Here is a 22,996-nt window from a genome sequence, read left to right on the forward strand (position 1 = left end):
AATTTTTAACTAAAATTCTTCTTTAAATCAATTATTATATTTAAAAGAACGAAAAATTTAGATTTCCAAAGATTTTAATTTGAAACCTCTTTTTCAAATAATTGAATTGTATCAACGAATTTTAATAAAATTTTTAAGAATAATTACTTTTTGCGAAAAAAAATATGTAAAATATGTAAAAATATTGTATTTAGGTAAAAATAATTCAAAATTCTGTGACGAGTTTGATTATTTGTGAAAATAATTGAATCCCTAAGAAGAATTTTTATTACTTTTGAACAATATTTAGAAAAAAAAAAACAATTTTTGAAAAAGTTCTTTAAGAATTTTCAAATTCATTTGTTTACAATTTAATTTTACAAAATTTCAATTATTCGTAAATTCTTTAATTAAATATATATTAGAAAATAAAAACTTTAAATAATTTCAAAATAAAATCCGCAATTAAAGTTTAAAAAAAAATTAATTTCACAGAATTGTTAGTTAAAAATATGAAAAATTCGAATTTTTAAAGATTTTAATTTGAAACCTTTTCAAAATTCAATTATTTCTAAAAATTCACGCTATAATGCTTTTAATATTAAATTATTATCTAAAATTTTAACCGAAATTTATTTTTAAATCAATTTTTATTATAAAATTCTACGAAAATTCAATTATTTAAATACAAAAAAAATATTTTATACAATAATTGAATTTTATAACAATTTTTGAAAATAATTGAAAACTTTTTGAAGAATTTTATTAAAATTTTTTAAAATAATTGAATTCCTGAGAAGAATGTAACTAATAATTTATGAAAATAATTGAATTCATGTGATGAATTTTATTATAAATTTTGTTTAAAATTTAAATAATTGAAATTTTGACAAGAATAAGTTTTTTTTTAATTTTTGACAAAAAAAATTATTATTTAAAAATAAAAAATTATTATTATTATTTATTAAATTAATTCTTGAGAAGAATTTCGCTACCAATTTATAAAGATAATTTAATTATTGATGAGAATTTTTAAAAAATTTTGAGAATAATTTAATTTCTGCAAAGTATTTTATTACTTTTCAAAAGAATTGAATTCTTCTAAAAAATTTTGATATTAATCAAAATAATTGAATTTTGGAAACAAATGTTATTAAAATTCCTTAAAATAATTGATTTTATGGGGAGAATTTTGTTGTTTAACAAGATAATTGAATTCTTTTGCAGAATTACTTAAACATTTTTTTTCAAAATAATTGATTTCCTGAGACGAATTAAAAAGTTATTTATGAAAATAATTGAATTATTGCAACAAATTTTATTATTTTATTCAATAATTGAATGTTTCTTAAATTTGAATTCAAGTTTTAATAAAATTTTTAAGAATAACTGCATTTTTCGAGGAATTTATTTAAAATTGTATTAAAAATATTTAAAAATTCTGTCGTAAAAATAATTGAATTCCTAAATAAAATTTTCTCATTTATGAAAATAATTGAATGTTTTCGTAGAATTTTGTAAAAAAATTTCTTCAATAATTAAATTTTTTGATAAATTTTATGAAAATAGTGAATATTGAAAATTATTGAATTGCGAAAAACGTTTTAAATTAATTGAAATTTTGCAAAGAATTTTATTTAAGTTTTTGAAAATAAATGAATTTTCGGTGAAAAATTTTGCAAAAAATTTTTTATAAAGATAATTTAATTCTTGACGAGATATTCGTTCAAATTTTGGAAAATAATTGAATTTCTACCAAGAATTTTATTAGTTTTAAAAATAATTGAATTCTTGTAATGAATATTGTTATTTATGAAAATAATTGAATTTTGCAAAGAATTTTATTTAAATTTTTGAAAAGAATTGAATTTTCGGTGAAAAATTTTGCTATTTACATAAAGATAATTGAATTCTTGACGAGATATTCGTTCAAATTTTGGAAAATAATTGAATTTCTACCAAGAATTTTAGTAGTTTTAAAAATAATTGAATTTTGCAAAGAATTTTATTTAAATTTTTGAAAAGAATTGAATTTTCGGTGAAAAATTTTGCTATTTACATAAAGATAATTGAATTCTTGACGAGATATTCGTTCAAATTTTGGAAAATAATTGAATTTCTACCAAGAATTTTAGTAGTTTTAAAAATAATTGAATTTTGCAAAGAATTTTATTTAAATTTTTGAAAAGAATTGAATTTTCGGTGAAAAATTTTGCTATTTACATAAAGATAATTGAATTCTTGACGAGATATTCGTTCAAATTTTGGAAAATAATTGAATTTCTACCAAGAATTTTAGTAGTTTTAAAAATAATTGAATTCTTCTGATGAATATTGTTATTTATGAAAATAATTGAATTTTGCAAAGAATTTTATTAAAATTCCTAAAAATAATTGATTTTCTGGAAAGAATTTTGATATTTATAAAGATAATTGAATTCTTGACGAGATATTCGTTCAAATTTTGGAAAATAATTGAATTTCTATACCAAGAATTTTATTAGTTTTAAAAATAATTGAATTCTTGTGAAGAATCTTGTTATTTATCAAGATAATTGCATTAAAACTTTTGAAATAATTAAATAATATTAAAAAAATTCATTCTTCTGTCAGATATAGAAAAAAATTTGGAATAAAATAATTTTTTTTAAGTCAACTAAATTGTATAGGAATAAATAATTTCAGTACTTGAAGCAAATACAATTTAATATTGTCTCCAATAAAAGTTATTTGATTCAAGTAAATATTTAATTAGTAATAGTTAAGTAATCAGTTATTTAAATCAAATAAAATTTTTTTCCTTGTATAAGGCAAACAAAAATGACAAAAAAATTCAGTTTTAAGTTTAAAAATTTTTGAATTCGGAGCTAATTTTAAAAATTAAATTTTTGTCCTGTACTTTTTTATAGTAAAATTCCCCGACTTATCTCCCTGAATTGAAATGAATATTCCAGAAGTAAATAGCAAAATATTCCAAGCAGTATAATCGTTGATGCGTATAGTGTATTATTGATTTTTCTCTGAGGGTTTTTTTTTGTCACAACTGCAGTGTGCACTTTACACATTAAACGATATAATGTTTAGTCAGCAGCATGGTTGGCAGGCAGGCAGGCCTCATGGGCCTCTCTGACGTCATTGCCAGTGTGCGTCGAGATATTGGGGTGGCATAAGGACCCCTGAATGTTTTGTGGGGTGACAGATTACACATTTCGCCCAGCCATTGTATTTTCAACATAATGCTTTGGACCTGTCTCTCGCACGCATCGACTTTGCATTGTTCTCGACACGAATTGCATTTTTCTTCTTCCTATTTGCCCCCTCCCCTCTCTACCCGGAGCATTTTGTTTAGTGTGTCGAAGGCACTCATGCACGTAAATCTCTCTCTTAATAACACAACTTCTGTGTCGTTTTGTCGTTTTGTCATTTATACTATAAAACATACATATATCTCTAGAAATCAAAAAAAAATCTCTTTCAATATCGCTGCGAGCTTTTCACACTTCATCGGATGAAAAAGATTTTTCATTCATTTCAAAAATCTCAAGAATATTGCATTGTTCAAAAGTATTATTTATACCTTTTTTGTGTCAAGGAGAAAAAATACTTTAAAAATTCAAGAATAAAAGTTGATTAAAATTGTGAAAAAAAATTCTCTGCAGGTGATTCTTTTTATTTTGGGGAAAAAACACACGCTCGCATTTATTGTATTATCTCTCGTCTTTCTCGCTCTTAAGGTTTATTAAAGCATGTTTCAATATTTATTTGAACGGCAGATGAATTTCGGAGATTTTTTTTTACACTGTGGAACAAATATTAAATTGAAAAAAAAACAGTTTTAATGAAGTGCATCCTGTTTCAATAGAGGTTTATTAATGGTGAAGCAGGTGGAGGTGTGTTTGCTTTTGCTTCTAAACGCAGCACACACACATATCTGCCTGACCAATCATAGTTTACTTCTACTCTGAGATTGCGTTGTGAATTTTTAAATATTATAAATAACGATAATAAAGCGGCGGTTTGGGGGAAGAAAATGCTCTTTTTTTACAGTGATAATGTTTGAAATATTGCGCAACACGCGATATCGCTATATATGCATACATTGTAATTTTAAATAGAAGAAATTTAAATATTAACAGTGGGGAATTAACTTAATTAGTCATAACTTAAATAGAATTTTTTTAAAATATTTTTTAATATTTTTTATTTTTTTATATATAGTATTCTTAATTAGAATTTTTACATTATATAAATATATAAATAATAAATTTTTACATTCTTGTATTTTTTATTTGTATGTATTTTTATATTTTTCGCTTGTTTTATATTTTTTATAATTTTCACTTTTGTTGTTTTTCATCTATTTCCGTTTTGTATTTTTGTATTTTTCATATTGTCAGACTTGCATATTCTTTATTATAGTTTTTTCTAACAATATATTTTGTATTTTTCAGGGAATACTTCAAATTTGGAGGTGAAGTTTAAATCGTTTAAATAGAACTGCGCAGCTATTTTCCAAGTCGATGCGTGAACAAAATATATTGCTGCGTTTTTCCTTTGATGTTATTATACAGTTTTGTCAATTGCGTGAGTAGACAATTTTGTCAATTTGGTGAGTATTTAAATTATTTTGATTTCTTTTTTTCTTATTACAAATCGCAAATATCATCAAATTGTATGAAAAATTTCATTTTTATAATATTGTAATATAGTTGTTCTAATTTTATTTATTTTATTTTGTATTTTATATATTATAGTTTTTATTTTCGTTTCAGCGTGTTTAAGAAGAGATGCAGTGCGCATTTTGGTTTAAGCGATATTAGCGCTCCGATTTTGATACGAACCAAAAGGAACTACGAAAACTAGTGTCACAATTTTATTCACATCAACAAAGTGATTGCAGCGTGACTGAAGAAAATGGAAATGTATTCATGAGGTAGTGACATAATTATAATAATTAGTTATATTTATAGTTATTCTAGTTGAGACGAATTCGAACATTAGAGTAAGGGTAACCTTACTTTTATTCGTTATAAGCAAAAAAGCATTTTTTCGAAATTTCGGCTACTTTTGGACTGTCTTAGAATTTTTATTATTATTTTAATTTTTTTATTATTAAAAGTAATCGATTTATAGAAAAATTGTAGTTAAAAATGCTAAAAAAAATTGTATTTTAAAGAAGTTACAACTATGATTGCAGAAATTCAATTATTTTCAAAAGTAATAAAATTCTTCTCAGAAATTCAATTGCGTTCAAAAACTTAAAGAAATTCTCGTCAAAATTTCAATTATTTTCAAAAATTTTTTTAAATTCTCTTCAAAATTTTAATTATTTTTATAAATAATAAAATTGTTCTTCAAAATTCAATTACATTTCAAAAATTTTAATAAAATTCTTGACAAAATTTCAATTATATATTCAAAAATGTTCCTTAATTCAATGATTTTCAATATGTACCTACTATTTTAATAAAATTATCCAAAAGAATTCAATTATTCAAAAATTTGTTGATAAAATTCTTTATGAGAATTCAATTTTAAGAAACTTAATTAATAAATATTTAGTGAATTATTTAATTTTTTTATTTGAATAATTGAATTCTAGTTGTTCCTAAAGTTTTGAATGAACGACAATATTTATATTACTTCTTTTAATTTCAATTTTATTTACAAAATATTGTTTTTTTTATAATTAAAAAATATTTTTAGATAAAAAAAATAATTAATATTACAATATTTTTTTATTTCAGTCTATTAATTTTTAAAATTATTGAAGCATAATAAATATTTCGTTCATTTGAACGTTCAAAACTTTTTAGGAAAATAATTCTAGAAGAATTTGTTTTAGTAAAAATTGATTTAAAAATGGATTTTAGTTAAAATGTTAGATAATAATTCAATAGTAATAATAATTGAATAGTGGGAGCATTATAGTATGAATTTTTAAAAATAATTGAATTTTAAAAAGGTTTCAAATTAAAATCTTTAAAAATTTGAATTTTTCATACTTTTAACTATAAATTTTTTGTAAAACAATTTAAATGAAATTTTTTTTTTAATTCTGAATAATCAAAATTTTGTAAGATTGAATTGTAAAGAAATGGATTTAAAAATTCTCAAAGAACTTTTTCAATATTTATTAAAAATGATATAGAAAATAATATATTTGAATTAGAAGTTTTCGAATAATTTTACAATTAAAAAAATTTGTAAGTAAATGTATTAAAACATTTTTTTGAGCATCCAATCATTTTGTATAGTGAATCAGAATATTCTTTATGATTAGGAAAAAGTCGAAATTTTGTCTGGAAATCAGGGAAAAGACAGGAACTAACAAAATTAAATATTTGTGTCAACCTTGATTTTGTCGAACCGGTCTTACACTGAAAAAAAAATTTATTTGATTCAAATACTCAATTCGTTATTAGCAGTCAAAATGCATTGATTTACAGAAGGGGAACTATTTATTTTCGGAACTATATTTTCTGAACTTTTCTTTTTGTTAGTTTTTTTTAAAGTATTTTTTTACTTTTTTCTCATTGTCACACCGTTGGATTATATTTTAACCTTTTATTACAGTAAGAAATCCAAATTTCCGTCTTTAAGGTCTTGTTCGTGTTCTTTAGTAGTCACGTGTCCTTTATGCTTCAGTACTAGAGCACGTGACTACTGAATAACATGACACAGTTAACAGCTATAAACATATCGAATTGTACAGAAGCTTTAGAATTCCAAAAAGTAAAAAATTTCTTTCAATATTTTACGACTAGTTAGAGAAATTTATCGCTGCTCTAGATAATGTTTTTTTTTTCAGTGTATGAATTGAATTAGGTAATTTTTTACCTAACCACACTTTGGTTAAAGTCCGTTTTTTTGAAAAAAAAAGTCCATAAAGTCTGTAATTTGATTAAAAAAAGGATGAAAAGTTTGTAAATTGTACGATACAATTTTGGAAATTTTGAAAAAGTTAGAAATGATTGCAAAAATTCAATTATTTTGAAAAATATTATTAACTCTTGTATTTTGGTAAATTTTTGAAAATAATTGAATTTCTGCAAAGAATTATATTACTTTTGAAAATAATTGAATTCTTGAGACGAATTTCATTAAAATTTCTTTTTAAATAATTGAATTTTTTTGTAAAATTTATAATTGAAATAATAGTCATTGAAAATAAATAAATTTTGACAAATATTTGAAATTAATTCAATTTTTACGAAGAATTTCATTAAAATTATTTTGAAAAAAATTGAATTGTTACAAAAAATTTCATTAAAATTTTTGAAAATAATTTAATTCTTTGAAGAAATTTAATTAAAAATGTTTTAAAAATAATATTTAAATTTTAATTAATAAATAGTAGCAAAGGTTTTTAAAATAATTAAATTTCTTTGATGAATTTTAATAAAATTTTTAAGAATAATTACATTTTTCGAGGAATTTTATTAAAATATTGTTTTAAAAATAATTGAGAGTTCGCGATGAATTTTGCTATTTATGAAAATAATTTCTAAATAATTGAATTCCAAAAAAGAATTTATTTATTTATTTCCACACTCGGGTACTTATATAATCTTTCATTCTTCCGTCTAACGATATTCAGATAAATTTACTTTTAGAAATTCTAAATCGAAAATTGGAGTTGGAGAATGAAAGAATACAAAAATTTAGTGGAATTTTGAAAATCGAAAAACTGGAGATTGAAAACTATTATTTCGGAAATTGAAAATCGAAAATTGGAGAGCTTTTGGAATTGAAAATCGAGCGGGATTCAAGTTTGGAAATTGAAAAATTGTATTTTTGGGACGTCAGAATTCGAAAAATTGGAATTTGGAAGTGAAAATCGATTAATTGAACTTTGGAAATTAAAAAATTGTATTTCGGATATTGAAATTTGAAAAATTGGACTTTCGACATTGAAATTCGAGAAATTGAACTTTGGCAAACGAAAACTTGGATTTTGGACATTGAAATTCGAAATTTTTGTCTTTGGAAATTGAAATTCAAAATATTAGACTTTGGAAATTGATAAAATTAATTTCGGTAATTGAAAATCAAAAATTATAATCTAGAAATTGAAATTCAAGAAATTTGAGTATATTCGAAGTCGCAAATAATTGAACTATAGTGAAATTAAAAACAGATTTTTGAAAACGAAAAACCGAATGAGGGAAATAATGTTATAAAACATGAAAAATTTAATTTATAGTTTTAAGTATTATTTTCTTATTTGACTCGGACTATGGTTATATTTTTTTTTTTTTTTGCGGAAATGGTCCCTAATTTTTCATTTTTGGTCCGTAAAGTCCGTATATTTTTAAATACTTTCAATGGTTCGAGCCTTGTATTTAGAATTTGAAAAATTCTATCCCTTTTTCGCTATAATGTAAAAATATCCCTACGTTCAAGTATTAATAATAAATTGCAATTTTCAGGGCATTCCAGAGCAGAATCCAGAACAACTTATATACTCGACTCTCAAGTGCGTATACGCACGTATCGCCATCATCAATTTTGGAGTATGGCTTTTTAGGACACCGTCACTCTCGATCAGGTTGTACAAACCACTATACTATATATATACAACACGTAAGCGTAAAACGCATCCAAAGACGCGTACACACTCTCGTATGACGTCAGTGGAAGGTGGCACGCGTCGCGTGCCATCCATTTCAAACGAAGGGGGTGGGAGTTGTCTCTCTGTCTTTCTTCCGCTCTTGCTCACCAACTTTCCCCTACTACTACCCCCACACACACACACACCCAAAAAGTAGGGGAAAAACTCATCTTTCTCTCACTCTCACTGCGACTCAATTTACTCAATTCACTCAATTTCGTATATAATGAAAATGCACTTTAAGTTTTGAAAATGTAACAGACAAAGAGAAAGATATGACAGTTTGACAAGGAAGTCAGAAGAGTGTGTGTCTCTTCACCGGTGGTTGGGGTGTCTCGTCGTGGCCGAGTGGTGGGGGTGGGCGCGTGCAGCCGGCTTGCAGCTGCCTCCCCCTCTCCCTCTCTCACTCAGCCACCAGCCCCTCGTTTTGAATTCGTTTTTCCCCCCACCGGCCCGATGGGACCATGATTATAAGTAGGGGTGCTGCCCGTTTACTACCTCCAGTCGAGGGTTGCACATTACAAGAGATGCGTCGTTCATTTCATAAAAACGCGTGGTGAAAAATATCGTATTTTTCTCAAGTGCTTGTAGTTTTCGTGGAAAGTGAAAAAGAAAAAGAAAAGTGCCTTTACTTTTGGATTAACAAGAACCCGAGAAATCTTTTTTTGCTTTTGGAAGAATTTTGTGTTTCGAATTCTGTTTGACAGAGTTCGATTTGGCCATCTGTCGATTCCAATGTGTGCCGGCGCGGCGCGCTTTATGGTGTGTGATTTTTGCGTTGTGCGGCGCTAGTATCGCGCCGGTAGCGGTGTCGTGCCTGAAGAAGAAGCGAAGAAGAGAGAAAGAGGAGGGTGCAGGGACTGTGTGCGGCCAAGAGTGGGACAGAGTGTGTGTGCGATACTTATTACTTTCCCGACGAGCCAACTGGCAGGACGGTGTTTCCGTGTAAAAGAGAGAGGCAAGGGGGCTTTTGAAGCCGCTGATCCAGTGCCAGTAGTACCCCGGCTGTGGAGTAGTGACTTTCGTGCTTTTTGTGTGTACGTCTCTTTTCCCCCTTTTTTCCCCATAAGTCCCCTCTTCCCTTTTATTATTATTATTAATTAATTAATAAATAATAACAGTGAAAATTGACAAAATTCCATTTTTCCTCGTGTTGGGGAAAAAAAAAAATTGTTTTTAAACTTAGCACCGGGAAAAGCAAAGTTTATATCGGTGCTTCGTGGAAGATGCTCTCCTTTGCCATGTGCGAGAGAATAGTAAACTAGGCGAGATTATTTCGACAACGTGCTCGTTTTTGTAGTGACCGGCGCTTCTCCAATTGGATTACTGGAATATACAAGTGTCAAAAAAAAGTGCAGTGATTTTTGAGGATTTAATTTTTGTTCTGTTTTTTGGAAAATTTTTGTCGAAGAAAGAAAGAAAGGCCTAGTTGAAAAGGGGCCTTTTTGTATAAATTCGCCGTCAAAACACGGAACACCCTGGTGTTTTGTCCCAGGTGGCTATGCAGTCGAGTGTTATTTTATCATCGAATAGATAACCCGCCGAGATTCGAGCAAAAAGCTCCTTCGGCGACGATATCAGGCGTTGAATATCCACGCCAAAATTAACAAAGTAAACATGTGGACCACGATGCTTGTGTGGACGGCTGCCGTCGTTCTATTACCATCTCCCCGTGCGGTAAGCATTTCTCCTTTTTATTTGTTAGGGAACATTATTTTTCCTTTTTAAAAATCGAAGTATAGTAATTGACGTTTTCGCGAACGTAAATTATTTGGGTGTCGACCTTCAGTTTCATTAAGCTTTTCATTCATTGAATGAAATGCTCACGGGCAAAGTGACATCTGCGGTCTCGTTGCATCGCTCTTTGTTTCTAGCTTCGTTAAAATTCTTTTTAATTTTCCAATTTCGTTTCTATTTTTTTCTTTCAATTTCTGTTTAATTTTTTTTCTCTTTATTTTCTACCGATTTTTGTTTGTCTTCGAATTTTTTTTTTCCTAAAAATAAATAGAATTTTGAAAGAAAAAAAGGGAAAAGTGGATTTTGAATTTCTAAAAGTGGAAAAATGTTAGTTAACCAGGGAAAAAATTTGAAATTGTACAAAAAGTCAGGGAAACGAAAAATCGAATTGTAGTTAATTTTGAATTGTTTGCTTTTCGGAAGTATTTCTGTTTGAGAATCTTTTTTTGAAATTAGTTTCAAGTTGAAATTTTTACCAGTAAAAGTTGTTCTTTAAATTACAAGTTGAAATTTTAACCAGAAAATAGAAAAGAAAGGAAATAGTAGAATTTTCTTTTGAAATTCGTTTGAAGATTCAATTTTTGACCAGAATACTTGGAATTTTTCTCGAAATTTCTTTTTTAGTCCCGGCTGTCTCGAATTTTCTCCCACAAATTTTCAGAAGTCCCTGTGTGGTCCTAAAGTTTCGAACGTTGAAATGAAGGACTTTTTTTCTATTTGAATATTTTTCAAATCTTTTACATAAAAAAAGAATAATTAAAATTAATAAGTTTCCTATTTAAGAATTAATCTTTGTAATAAAGAAAATAAATTTTTTTTTATAAAAAAAATAAGAATTAAAAAAAAATTTGTTTATTTGAACGTTCAAAACTTTAGGAACAGTCCTAATATTCGTAAAGAATTAATTTCATTTTTGATTTTTAATTTACTGTTTGGAGCTTTAATGTAACAAATTAAATTTTATCTAACATTTTTTCTAACAAAAAAAAAATTGGTTAATTTGTCAAATAGGATATTTTTGAGTTTGACAGATTTACAAATTTGTTGTTGTTGTTTGTGTTTATTGTCTTGCACTCGTGAGTAAATTAAAATTTAATGTTTGAATTTTTTTTCCACCATCAAATCTCTCAGGTCGGGTTGCAAATAATATCGAATTTCCATTTGCTGTTTTCTTATAGTAAACAAGTTAACATATTGCGTTGCTTTATCGTCTGGCTTTTTTTCCAAACAGTGTAAAATGTCTAGGAAAATTTCTCCTCTCTTTATAATTTGGAAAATTTCGCTAATTCAATGGAACAAGTTTAATTGAGTTGCCTCAACGTCGCTTCACGTTTATTCAATTCGCATACATGTGTTTTGTCAGTTTTGCTTCTGGGGAAAGTGAATATTTTTTTTTTTTTTTTTGACAAGTCGAAAAAAATTATTTAAATTTCGGTTCTGGTAAAAGAATTTAATTTTTGTAACGTAAATCAATTTTTAGTAATTTAATTTTTTGTCAAGTTTGTAATTTGAATATTTTTTATTTAGAAAATAAAGAAAATTTCCGTTTGGTAAAAAAATGTTTGTTAAATTGTTAAAAAGTTTTTCGAAAAGTGAATAAAATTGAATGTTCAGAGAATATTAACACTAATTAGCAAAACGGTAATCAAACTGTAGTGCACTTGTGTGATTAAATATTTAGTATTTGAAAAATTATAGATATTAAAGAAAATACGGATTGTGGTTTTGAAGTACTAAATGTATATTGCGGTAGGATTTAATAACCGAGAATGTCGACTAAATTCCAAATTGAGTAACTTATGATTCAATTATTATCACTTATTTTGGTAATTCCATAAATAACGTTCACCTATATTAGCGTTTTAGTTGGAAATTATTACAATTAATCTGCTTATGGTTCTGTAACGGTATATATTTGTGTACATCGATAGTTTACTTTTCTCTCTTTTAATTTAAATAACTTCAACATAACCCAATTTTCCAAATTTACCGCGTGTTATTAAATTGTAAAAGTTATTATAATGCAAAATTATTCAATAACATTTTAGCGAATGAGATGAGAATTTTTAATGACCTTTAATAAAGTCAAAAGCCAGATCGTAAATCTCTTTGTCGTTTCGCTATTAAAAGTTTTCTTTGCAATTAAATTCATAAAATTGATAATTTGTTGCATGTCTGCATTTTGAATATTCAATATTATATTTTCAATTAAAATAAATAATTTCGAAAGAAAAAAAAAAGAAAAAATTGCAAATACTCTGGAAAAGCTAATTAAGAAAAAATTATATATCAAATATAATACCTGATTTTAATTTATTAGAAAATGGATATACAATTAAAGATTGTGAGCGTTTCTTTTTAAAAAGTCGATCAATGAATAAAATGCGGTAAAAAGTGGTGTTGAATATATTTGAAGAAAATGCCAAGCGCGAGGTATAATGATGATAAATTTTTTTCCTATTTTTTGTAACAAATGTACCGGATACTTTTCCTCATTGAATTATTCAAGTGCGCGGCTTTTTCAATAATTAAATGAACTTTCGAAACAATCTCGAATGTTTAATCATACTTTATACTTTCATTTCATGAGAAAATAATGTAAGAAAAAAATTTGTAGTATTATGTGCGGGGCTACGTGTGTGTTTGTGATTGTAAAAATAATCCGACATTTGAAAACAAGCACGAGATAATCGATTGAAGGCAATTTTTTTTTCTCAACGCTTCATAAAACTGTCACCAAGTTGAACGTTCATCGTTGAAATCTCCCGTCGAGTAAATTTCATTACATTAAATTTACGACTCCCAATTACTCCTTCATCTATCATTTTTGATTGGTAAATATATGTTTAAAAGTTGACTCGCGTTTTTCGATTCATATCCAGTGATTGATTCATTCAAAACGTTCCGTTCTTCTTCTTTCTTTCTTGTTGGTTTCTTTCTTTCTCGTCGATGAATGACACGATCAGTTCACTGGAATCGATGTCTGATTAAAGGATTTTATTCGCCTGGGAGTTTTGTGTATAAAAAGTTTAGTGAAGCGTTAAGTTTTATAAGCGTGAAAAGTTTTCGGAAAGAAGAAGTGTGACACCAGCTCTGTAGTAAAGTCTCTCTCGACTCGATTCTCTTTCTTTTCGCTAGTTTTTCTTTTTCTTTTTTTTTTATTCCCTTCGCTACTGGCACGACTCCGCCAAGGGTGCGCTCAGTGAATTCTTCCTGGGAGATATGTTTCTCTTTTTCTTTCTTTCTCTCTTCTTCTTCTTCTTTGACTTTGTCTTCTTCTTCTTCTTTCTGTTCTCAGTTCTGACAATTCTCTTTTCTCAGTTGATCCCCCGTTGAATTCAGTGGCGTAAGAAACAATTCTTTTGCTTGCGATGAAAATTGCCGTCCAATTTCTTTTCTCTTCATTCTCTCTCTTCGCCTTGTGGATTCGGAAGCTTCTGCGTCTCGCTTTTTCTCCTGCTTGTTGGAGAGAGATTCGTGTTTTTTTTTTTTTTTTTTTTTACGTTCAACCAGTCATGGATATTATTGTTCATCAGAGGAATCCTACCTCTGACAGCTGTCTTAATTCTCCAGGTATTTTTATTCGATTCCCCATATTTAATCGAACGATCATTCTCTCTCGTGTTGAGGATATAAATGCGTCATTCGAAAAAAAAGAAGTTTTTCACTTTATTTTTATTTGATTGATCACTTGTTTAATTTTCTGTTTTGGGTGGTTTTATTATTATTTTTTTTTTTGTTTATTATTTATTATTCATTAGGTCTTGGAAATTGTGTTTGATTCGGGAAATTAAGTGGATTTGGAGTTGAATGTAAAAATTCGTTCTTGAAAAAATTTATTCTTGATTTATTTGGTAAATTTAATAAAATATTTTGTAAATTTATTCTTGTGTGAATTGCTTTTACAATTTATCTGTGGATATTAAATTGAGACAAAAAAAGAAGCCAAAATGTTGCGAGGCAACATTTTTGCTTTGTTTTTTGTCTCAATTTGATATCCACAGGAAAACTGTGAATTTGGGAACATTTTTTATTTATTTAATTATTAAAATATAATTTTAAAAATTATATATTGCGTAAATTGGTTTTTGAATAAATTTGTTTCTGTAAAAATCAATTTTTGTAAAAAATTTGTTTTTAAATAAATTTGTTTCTATAAAAATGGATTTTTGTAAAAATTAGGTTTTGTGTAAATTTTGTTTTTGTAAAAATCAATTTTTGTTAAAAGTTGATTTTTTGTAAAAATTGGTTTTTATAAAAGTCGATTTTTGTAAAATTTGCTTTTTGTACAAATTTATTTCTATAAAAATGATAAAAATTGGTTTTTGTCAAAAACGAATCTTATAAACGTTGGTTTTCGAAAAAATTGATTTTCACAATAATTAAGATTTTAAAAAATCGATTTTATTGAAAAATTGGTTTTTAAATAAATTTGTTTCTGTAAAAATCGATTTTTGTAAAAATTGGATTTTATAAAAGTTGACTTTTGTAAAATTTGCATTTTGTACAAATTGATTTCTATAAAAATTAGTTTTTGTATAAAAATGATAAAAATTGGTTTTTAAATAAATTTGTTTTTGTAAAAATGGTTTTTTGTAAGAATTGGGTTTTGTGTAAATTTTGTTTTTATAAAAGCCTCCTTGAAAAATTTTCTCTTGTAAAAAATCTTCTTGAAAAAACATTTACAGCTGTAAATGTTTTTTCGTACAAAAATCGTCTTCTGTAAAATTTGATCCGCATAAAAATTCCCACCTGTAAAAATTGACTCTCGTAAAAATAATTTCGTCTCCTCCTAAAAAATGTCTTCTTCTTTTAATTTTCTAAAAAAAATGTATTAAAAACATTTTTTTTATTTTAGGCCCATAGTATATATTGAGTTGTTGAGGAGAGATGATGTTCACCACGGTTCTGTTTTTCGAACTCTATATCGAGAGTTAAACTGAAATTGAAACGGTACCAATATCCTGGCAGTAAATCAAAGTGATATTGCTGTTACGCCACTGGTTTGGAGTCTGCAAGGAAGAGAGGAGGCCAAAGCGCTAACGGCGGATTTACTACAACGCTAAATCTGGCTCCACTCTTTTAGATTTGTCTAGCCTATCTTCGTTCCTCCCGCTTTGCTCTCGGGCGTCGACGCCTTTCCATTTCCTTCTCTCGTCGCGTTATACGCGATCAACGAACGTATATAACAACGTCAAACCCCGAGATGCTGGCGCTTCGACGATCATCTTTTCTTCCGTTTCTCATCTCGTCACATTGTTGTCATCATCTGTTACACTCTCTTGGAAATCTGTTTTCTTTTCTGTTATCTTATTGGTTGTTGTTTTTTTTAATTATTACGTTCTTCTTCACTTCACCTTTGATTTTTATTTTCTGTCGTGTTTTTTTTTCTTTTGTTGTAATTTTCGGAATTTTTGTTTATTTTCTGTATTTTTAATTTTTTTAAATTCCATCTTTTTGATGGAGAAAATTTTTAATATCTTCTGTATTTTTATCACGAGTTGTTATTACCTCTGTTTAGCTTCTTTGTTGGCTTCTGCACTACGTTCTGTATCAGTCTCATTGTTTTCTTTCTTTTTCATTGTCTTAGCTTCATTTTTCGTTTTAGTTTAATTATTTTCTGTTAGCTTCATTATCTGTTAGCTAACAGAAGTTAGCTTCTTTTTGAAGGCGGGAAAAATTCTTTGAAATTCAGAGCAAATTTTCTTTTTTAGCTCCATTTTTTTTGCAACTTGCTTTTTTTTCTGTTAACTTGCTTTTTTTCTGTTAGCTTCATTATTTACAGTTAGCATAATTATTTTTTGTTAGATAACAACAAAAAGAAGCCTTGGCTTCTTTATTCTAAGGACTGGAAAAATTCGCCATCGAAATTCACACCGAATTCTTCTGTTTCAGCTCCATTTTGTTGTAACTTAATTAATTTTGTTTTTGCTTCTTCATTTTCATTTATTGTGAACTGTGGAAAAATTCGCTTCCGAATTCCTCAAAGAGATTCGAGGAAAACTTGAAATAGTCGAAGAAGTGGATTCGTATTTCGGCTCGGCTGTTGAAGTGGACAGTTTGAAAATTTCGAAGAAGACAATCAAATCGCAAAACGAGAATATGAAACGCAACTAAAATTGTTTATGACGAAATATAGGCGCTGGATCCATAAATACTTCAAAGTCATTGAATCCAGGAATAAACCTCCTTCTGGTCTCTCATTGCTCTCTATCTCTCTCTTTTTCCGTCTTATTCTCTCTTGTTGCGTCCGTTTCTCTCTTATTCCCTCTTTCTCTCCTATTCATTCTCTCTTCGTTTAAAAGCGAAAAAAATCACCGTGCCAGGACCTGTCGGTAAAACGTTTTTGTTTTACGAGGTAATAGAAGAGGCAACGGTTATAAACTCTCCCCCCGATGGCGATAAAAAAAAGTTCCATTTCTTTCTCTTTTTCTTTCTTTCTTTCTACAGCTTTTGTGCGACAATTATGTAGTTTTGCACCCGATTTATTTTCTCTAGTCCATCTGGTGAAATCTCTCTCTCTCTCTTTCTCTTCGTCTCGTGATAAATATATCATTTCGATAATTTTTTGTTTCGAGGGCAAAACTAAAGGTTTTGCTCCCCATTCATGTTTCAATAATTTCTTCCTAGAATCGGCGAAAAATTATTCCTATGGTCGCTCTCGCTTTCAAGTTATGCTAATGTTCTTTGGAAACCTTGTGTTTGTGTATGGTTCGGTAGTGCTCTGCGGCTTTCAGCGAGAAGAGAATTTAATCAAGCGTGTAATATAGTTTCTTCTAATTTGACCCATCAACCTATTACGAGATTATTTCATTCGAATTATTGAAAAAAAGAAGAGGAGAAGGAGGAGAAATATTCTCCAGTCTGGCGGAGGAGAAAAAATATTTATTAGCCTCTCTGAACTGATTTTTATCTATATTTAGATTCGGACTGACAAATTTTTCTGAAATACTTTGGATTTTTGCTTTTTTGCCTTTTAGTCCTTTTGTCATTTTTTCTCTGCGCCTTTTTTAGTTGTCTTTTTGTTTTTTTATTTTTTTTGGTATTTATTTTCTTGTGCCTTTTTTTTATTTTTTTCTCTGCGCCTTTAATTTTTCTTGCCCCTTTTTTTATTTTCGCATCTTTTTTCCTTTTTTTAGCATCGTTTCATTGTATTCAGCGTCGAACTCACGGTTGAAAATTAGTTTGCTTTTTAGTTTCAATTAGTACGATTGAGAAAAGCGAAAACAAAATTGAGGGAAACGAAGAAAGACAGAGCGGAAAAGAATTTCGTTTTCGAAAATGAAGAAAAAATCCGTTGAGAGATTAGCGGGAATATGCTAAACGGAATTGTTTGTATCTTTTGCACAATTAGAACTTGAAGATCACTACATAGCAGTGTTTATCGCGTGGGCGCGAGGTCGTCGGGAGATTTGAAAAGTGCAGAACCGTCGAGACGACTTTGTCTTCTTTGCCGGTATATTATAAACTGAGAGACGAGGGTATTTGTGTCACAAGAGCAAAGACACGAGCCGCACGTATTGACGAAAAGCAAGAAGAAAAAAAAATACGAAAAGAAATCAAGAGACGAGTGATGATTTTAAGAGAGACTGCAAAGCGACTGCATTTTTTTCTTGTTATTTAAAGTTTGGCAATATTTGACCGACTTAAATATTGTAAAAATACATTTTTTCAATTCTCATGCTCTATTTTTAAAGATTTGTATTTTTCTCTGTCTCCGTTTCTTCTTGGGGCACGATATAAACATTTGTCTTCGGTTTATGGACATTTTTATGGACCTCGATAACCCTTTTATTTCGCAATTTCAAACTTCTTGATTTAAACTTCTCGAAAGAAAAAAGAAATCTTCTTTACTTTATTCTTTTCTTTTTTGGCAAGTTTTCGTCTTTGATTTCTTTTCTCATCATTTTTACAATCGAGGAAAGTATTCCTTGTGTCGTTTCCTTTTGAATAGAGAAAGAAAAGATTTTTTCCAACGAAGTAGTATTTTCGTAGTAGAATGATTTTGAATAATTTTATGTTTCGAAAATTTTCCTTTTGGATTTGGTTTTTAATTTTATCGCCAGTGCTACGTTTCAGCCATCTGCTGAAAAAGAGTTTCTTTCTCGTGCTGTATGATGAATTTTTTTTTGTCAAACTCCTTCGAGATCCACGTGCTTGTGCAAAAAGCTCGCACATGCTTCCCAGACTCCCGTCGTGAAGCCGTTAGATCGAATTTTTTTCTCTTTTTTTTCCAAAAGGATTTCACACTCCACTTTTGTAACGGTTTTTATTTTTGATCAAAATTGAGAGAGTTGGAGGACTAATTGGTTTTTAATTGGTGAATTTTGTTTTTTGTGTTGGTGTCCATTTTTATTTTTGCATTTTCGTTTATTTATTTTCATTGATATAATTTTTCTGCTGATATCAAATTGAGACAATTGGCAAAAATATTGCGAAGCTACTTTTTGAGACATTTTTTGTCTCAATTTGATATCTGCAGAAAAAATTTAATGTTTGTTTATTTATTTTATTAATACTATGTATATTTATTTATATTAATTGGAGGAAAAATATTGTGTTGCCAATGTCTGGGAATCAATATTATTCAATGTTGGTAAACACAAATTATATCTTTATCGTGTTAGTCACATGTTTAGAAATTAAATTTTACTCCATTTCGAGACTCATAGATCCGGATTTGCTATAATTCGATTTTTTTGAAAAATATACTGAATTTATACATTTTTTACAGAAATTAGAAATTATTTTTATCTGATTTTTATTTACAGGAATGATTAAAATTTGGCTCTAACGATTTTTTTTATCGTTTATTATTGTTTTTGTGTTCAATTTCAATAATTCATTTTCTATTATTTAAATTAATTTTTAATTTTTTCAATTCATTTTCAATTTTAGTTTTGCTTTCAGTTTTATTTTTAGCGACATTTTTTTTGTTTGTTTTATTTTTGTTTTGATTGAATAAAGAGAGGGACTTTTTGTACAATTTCTCTAGAGTTTAGATCTAAATTTAGTGATTTATACTGAAAATGTTATTATTTCTTTGGATATTGATTGATGTTTGTTTACAGGTTCACGGCGCGGGTGTATTCGAGCTGAGGCTAAGATCGTTTGTGAATGAATACGGGAAGGATAGTTTAGGAGAGTGTTGCTCGGGAAGTACAACAAGGACAGGAGAGTGTTCGGGTGCTTGTAAAATTCGTTTTCGGGCGTGTCTCAAACAATATCAAAATACAATCGACACATCGACGTCATGCACCTATGGAGATGCCATCACGCCCGTTCTCGGCGAGAATTCCGTCAACTTCTCATCAATCGAATCACTCCCCAACTTCTTCAATCCGCTCAGGTTCCGCTTCGAATTCTCATGGCCGGTAAGTCTCACCAATTTTATTCTAAATTTACAAATTTACGAATTTTCGATATTTTTGATTCTTTGTTTTTCCGAAAAAATAGAATTTATTATAGACTGAAATAATCTTTTGGGAATTTAGAAATTTAGAGAGAAATGGAAAAAAAGTGATTCTGCGAGATAGAAGTTTTTGGATGAGGGAAAAATGACCTGCAGCAGCTCGTTTCTTCGGATTGGGAATGAGGCACGTTAATCGAGTTGAAAGATGCGAGAGCACACGCCAGATTTGTCGCGTGCGTCAATGCGTAAGGGAAGTGAGAGCACGCGTAAGACAAAGAGAGACTGACACAAGTAGCAGATGGTGTTGAAGAGAGACGGGGACAAAGCACTTGTCTCTCCCTATATCGCTGGTGTGCCAACGTTTTCACAGTTAGAGAGACGGTGCCATCCCCACGTTTCTACGTCATCTTTTCGAGACTCGCATATGGCACGACAAAACCAACCCTCGTCTTTCTTTTTTCGTCTCTCATTCCAAATGGGAATAACTTTTCTCTCGACTTTCAAAATCGACCGTTATTTTTCAATTTTAGATTATATTTTTCGTCTAACAAATCCTCTTTTGAAAAAATAAAAAATCCTCTCTCAAAAAATAGAAAATCCTCTCTCAACTGCAGTTGAGAGAGGATTTTCTATTTTTTGAGAGAGGATTTTTTATTTTTCTATACCACTAAGGATTTTTTTCCCCATTCTAAGTAGAGAGAGGATTTTTTCATTATCGTCGCTTGTAAGTTAATAGAAATTTTAATTTATTTTAGTTTTGGCAAAAAAAGGGGATTTTTTTCCGAATCCTGATCTTTCTCATTCTCGCACGTTTTCTCTTGGCCAGGCAAAACAAGCAGGCAGGCAGGCAGAGGGCAAGTTAAATTTACTAACCCATATGGTGTTCACGACTCACCGTGACCGGTCGTGTATCGGCCAATATTATAAGTCAGCTATATCGAGAAAGAGAGAGAGAGAGAGGGATGCCTAGACCGCCAAAGCGCACCGCTTTTAAAACTTGGAAGAAGCAAAGAGAAAGAGTGTGAGAAAGATGGAAAGACTAAAAAAAAGAGAAAGAGAGAGAGGAGAAAAAAAGAAAAGTTTCCTTCTCGGAAGCGTGTGTTTGTGAACCCACATGGTCTTTTCGGTAGGTTGTTACAGGGACTCTTTCCAACTGGTGGAATTATAGACGAGAATGCACAGATTATGGGTTCTGACGGGTACACACTAGCAGTTTACTACTCGCTCCTCGCGAAGAAAGTAAGATCGAATGGCTATACAAGAAATGAAATAGGTTTCGCCCCAATCGGAAACGTGCCTCCTCTTCGAAAACAACCACTCTCCAATGTTCTATTTATGGTAGCCGGGGGTTTTAAAATAACACCGCTCAATTTTCATCATTATCATCATTATCATCATCTTCATCATCTTTGTGGTCAGGATTAACAATAGAGGAGACTAGAAGGTTTTAATTTAATAGAGTTTTTAATTTTCTTCAACGATAGATCGAGACCCTTGATTTTATATTTTTTGAGTATAGATCCTCGCGAGGAGATTTTGCTCTCAAATAGATATAATTTCGATCAATTTTATTTTTTGGCTAATTAATCTTTTTTCTGTCTCAATTTTTTCTTGTTCGTTTTTGGCGAATAATTTTGTTTTGTTCCAGAAAATAAATTCAGTTCTTTTTCTTTGATTCTGCTTTCGAACAATTTTTTTTTTTGGCTAATTCATCTTTTTTTGAATTTTTTGTTTTTTTTTAAGAATAAATTTTTTGTTGTTGTTCTAGAGAATAATTTCAGTTCGTTTTTTTTTTTATTTTGCTGTCGATCAATTTTTTTTTAGCTAATTAATATTTTTTCGCCTTTTTCAGTATTTTTTTTTCGTTTTTGGCGAATAATTTTTTTGTTATTTCAGAGAATAATTTCAGTTTGTTTTCTCTGATTTTTTTTTCGATTAATTTAATTTTTTTGAATAATTACTCTTTTTTCGCCTTTTCTTTTCTTTTGGAGAATAAATTTTTGTTGTTGTTGCTCTAGAGAATAAATTCAGTTCGTTTTCTTCGATTCTACTATCGATCAATTTTTTTTGGCTAATTAATCTTTTTTTCTTTTTGGCAGAATAAATTTTTGTTATTGCTCCAGAAAATAAATTCAGTTTGTTTTCTTTGATTTTGCTTTCGATTAATTTAATTTTTTTGGATAATTACTCTTTTTTCGCCTTTTTCGATATTTTTTTTCTTTTTTTGCAAAATAAATTTTTGTTCTTCTAGAGAATAAATTCAATTCGTTTTCTTTGACTTCGCTTTGTTTTATTTATTTTCGAGAACAGATTTTTTTGCTGTATTTTTTTCGAGAAAATAAATTTTTACTTTGTTTCTCGCTCGAATGAAGTTTTTTGAACGAAGAAAAAATTTAATTTATTAACAACATAGATTAGTCAGATAATTTAGAAATAAATTCACTTTTTTTGGAATTAGATTTATATTCTGTTAAATGAGAGGAAAAAATTGAGACTAATGAAATGAAAATTTATTCCTACCGAGCAAGAAATGGAGAAAAATTCTCTATCGAAGATGATAGATCGATGATGATCGTTTGTGATGTTACATACTCTTTAATTGGAAATTAATACGGTTTTTTCATCTTGTAGGGGAAGGCGAATGAAAATTCAGAAGGCGTGTCTTGTCGTTAATTAAGAGAGGAGAGTGAGAGAGTGGAGGATAAAAGAAGATTGAAAAGAGAGGAAGAGAAAAGCGCCATCGGATATATATATATACGTAATCCGTAACCTTCGCCGCTGTATATACTCTTTTAATTGGTTAACGTTTGTATTTGCGAAGTGGAGAGTTTGCTCTTATTAAAAGAGCTCAACGACACTCTATAGAAATACAGTGCTCGCACTGTGCGCACACACATTTATAGGAGAGACTCTCTTTGGTTCCATTCGAGTGGAGCTCTCTTTACTTCTTCGTACGGTAAACACTTCTTCGTATCTCGATTATTCACTCCCTGCACGCACGAATGTGCGTAATGCGAGGAGATTAGCGCATTGTGAGAAATTTTTTCTCCCTCTCACTCACTCCGCGGGAATGTTATTCCTGTCTCGAACAAGTTGTAACAAGTTTGAAACAAACTATTTCTTTTTAGATGATGTCGTGAGACAATTATGTGTGTGGGAAAAAAAATTTTTCGGCTCCGCAGATGATTCAGTTTCAACGCACGAGGGGAATTAAATTTAAATTTCTCTCGACTCGAGTGATTAATTAAAAAGGA

The 22,996-nt window shown here is 28.9% G+C and overlaps 1 protein-coding gene across 8 annotated transcripts in view; it reads left to right on the forward strand.

The window, feature by feature from the left end:
- LOC122510670 (neurogenic locus protein delta) overlaps positions 1-22,996 on the forward strand; it is a 233,644-nt gene that overhangs the window by 176,945 nt on the left and 33,703 nt on the right. For 7 of the 8 annotated variants that reach the window (XM_043625479.1, XM_043625478.1, XM_043625483.1 and 4 more), the window contains 4 exons: positions 4,431-4,563; positions 4,752-4,912; positions 8,412-10,270; positions 19,402-19,704. In XM_043625479.1, the coding sequence (XP_043481414.1) occupies positions 10,211-10,270; positions 19,402-19,704 (363 nt within the window). In that variant the 5' untranslated portion in view covers positions 4,431-4,563; positions 4,752-4,912; positions 8,412-10,210. Of the gene's footprint in view, positions 1-4,430; positions 4,589-4,751; positions 4,913-8,411; positions 10,271-19,401; positions 19,705-22,996 lie in introns of all 8 variants that reach the window. The other variant, XM_043625477.1, reaches the window with a different exon arrangement.

This window comes from Leptopilina heterotoma, unplaced genomic scaffold (assembly GCF_015476425.1).
Source record: "Leptopilina heterotoma isolate Lh14 unplaced genomic scaffold, ASM1547642v1 Lhet_73, whole genome shotgun sequence".
NCBI classification, from domain to species: domain Eukaryota; kingdom Metazoa; phylum Arthropoda; class Insecta; order Hymenoptera; family Figitidae; genus Leptopilina; species Leptopilina heterotoma.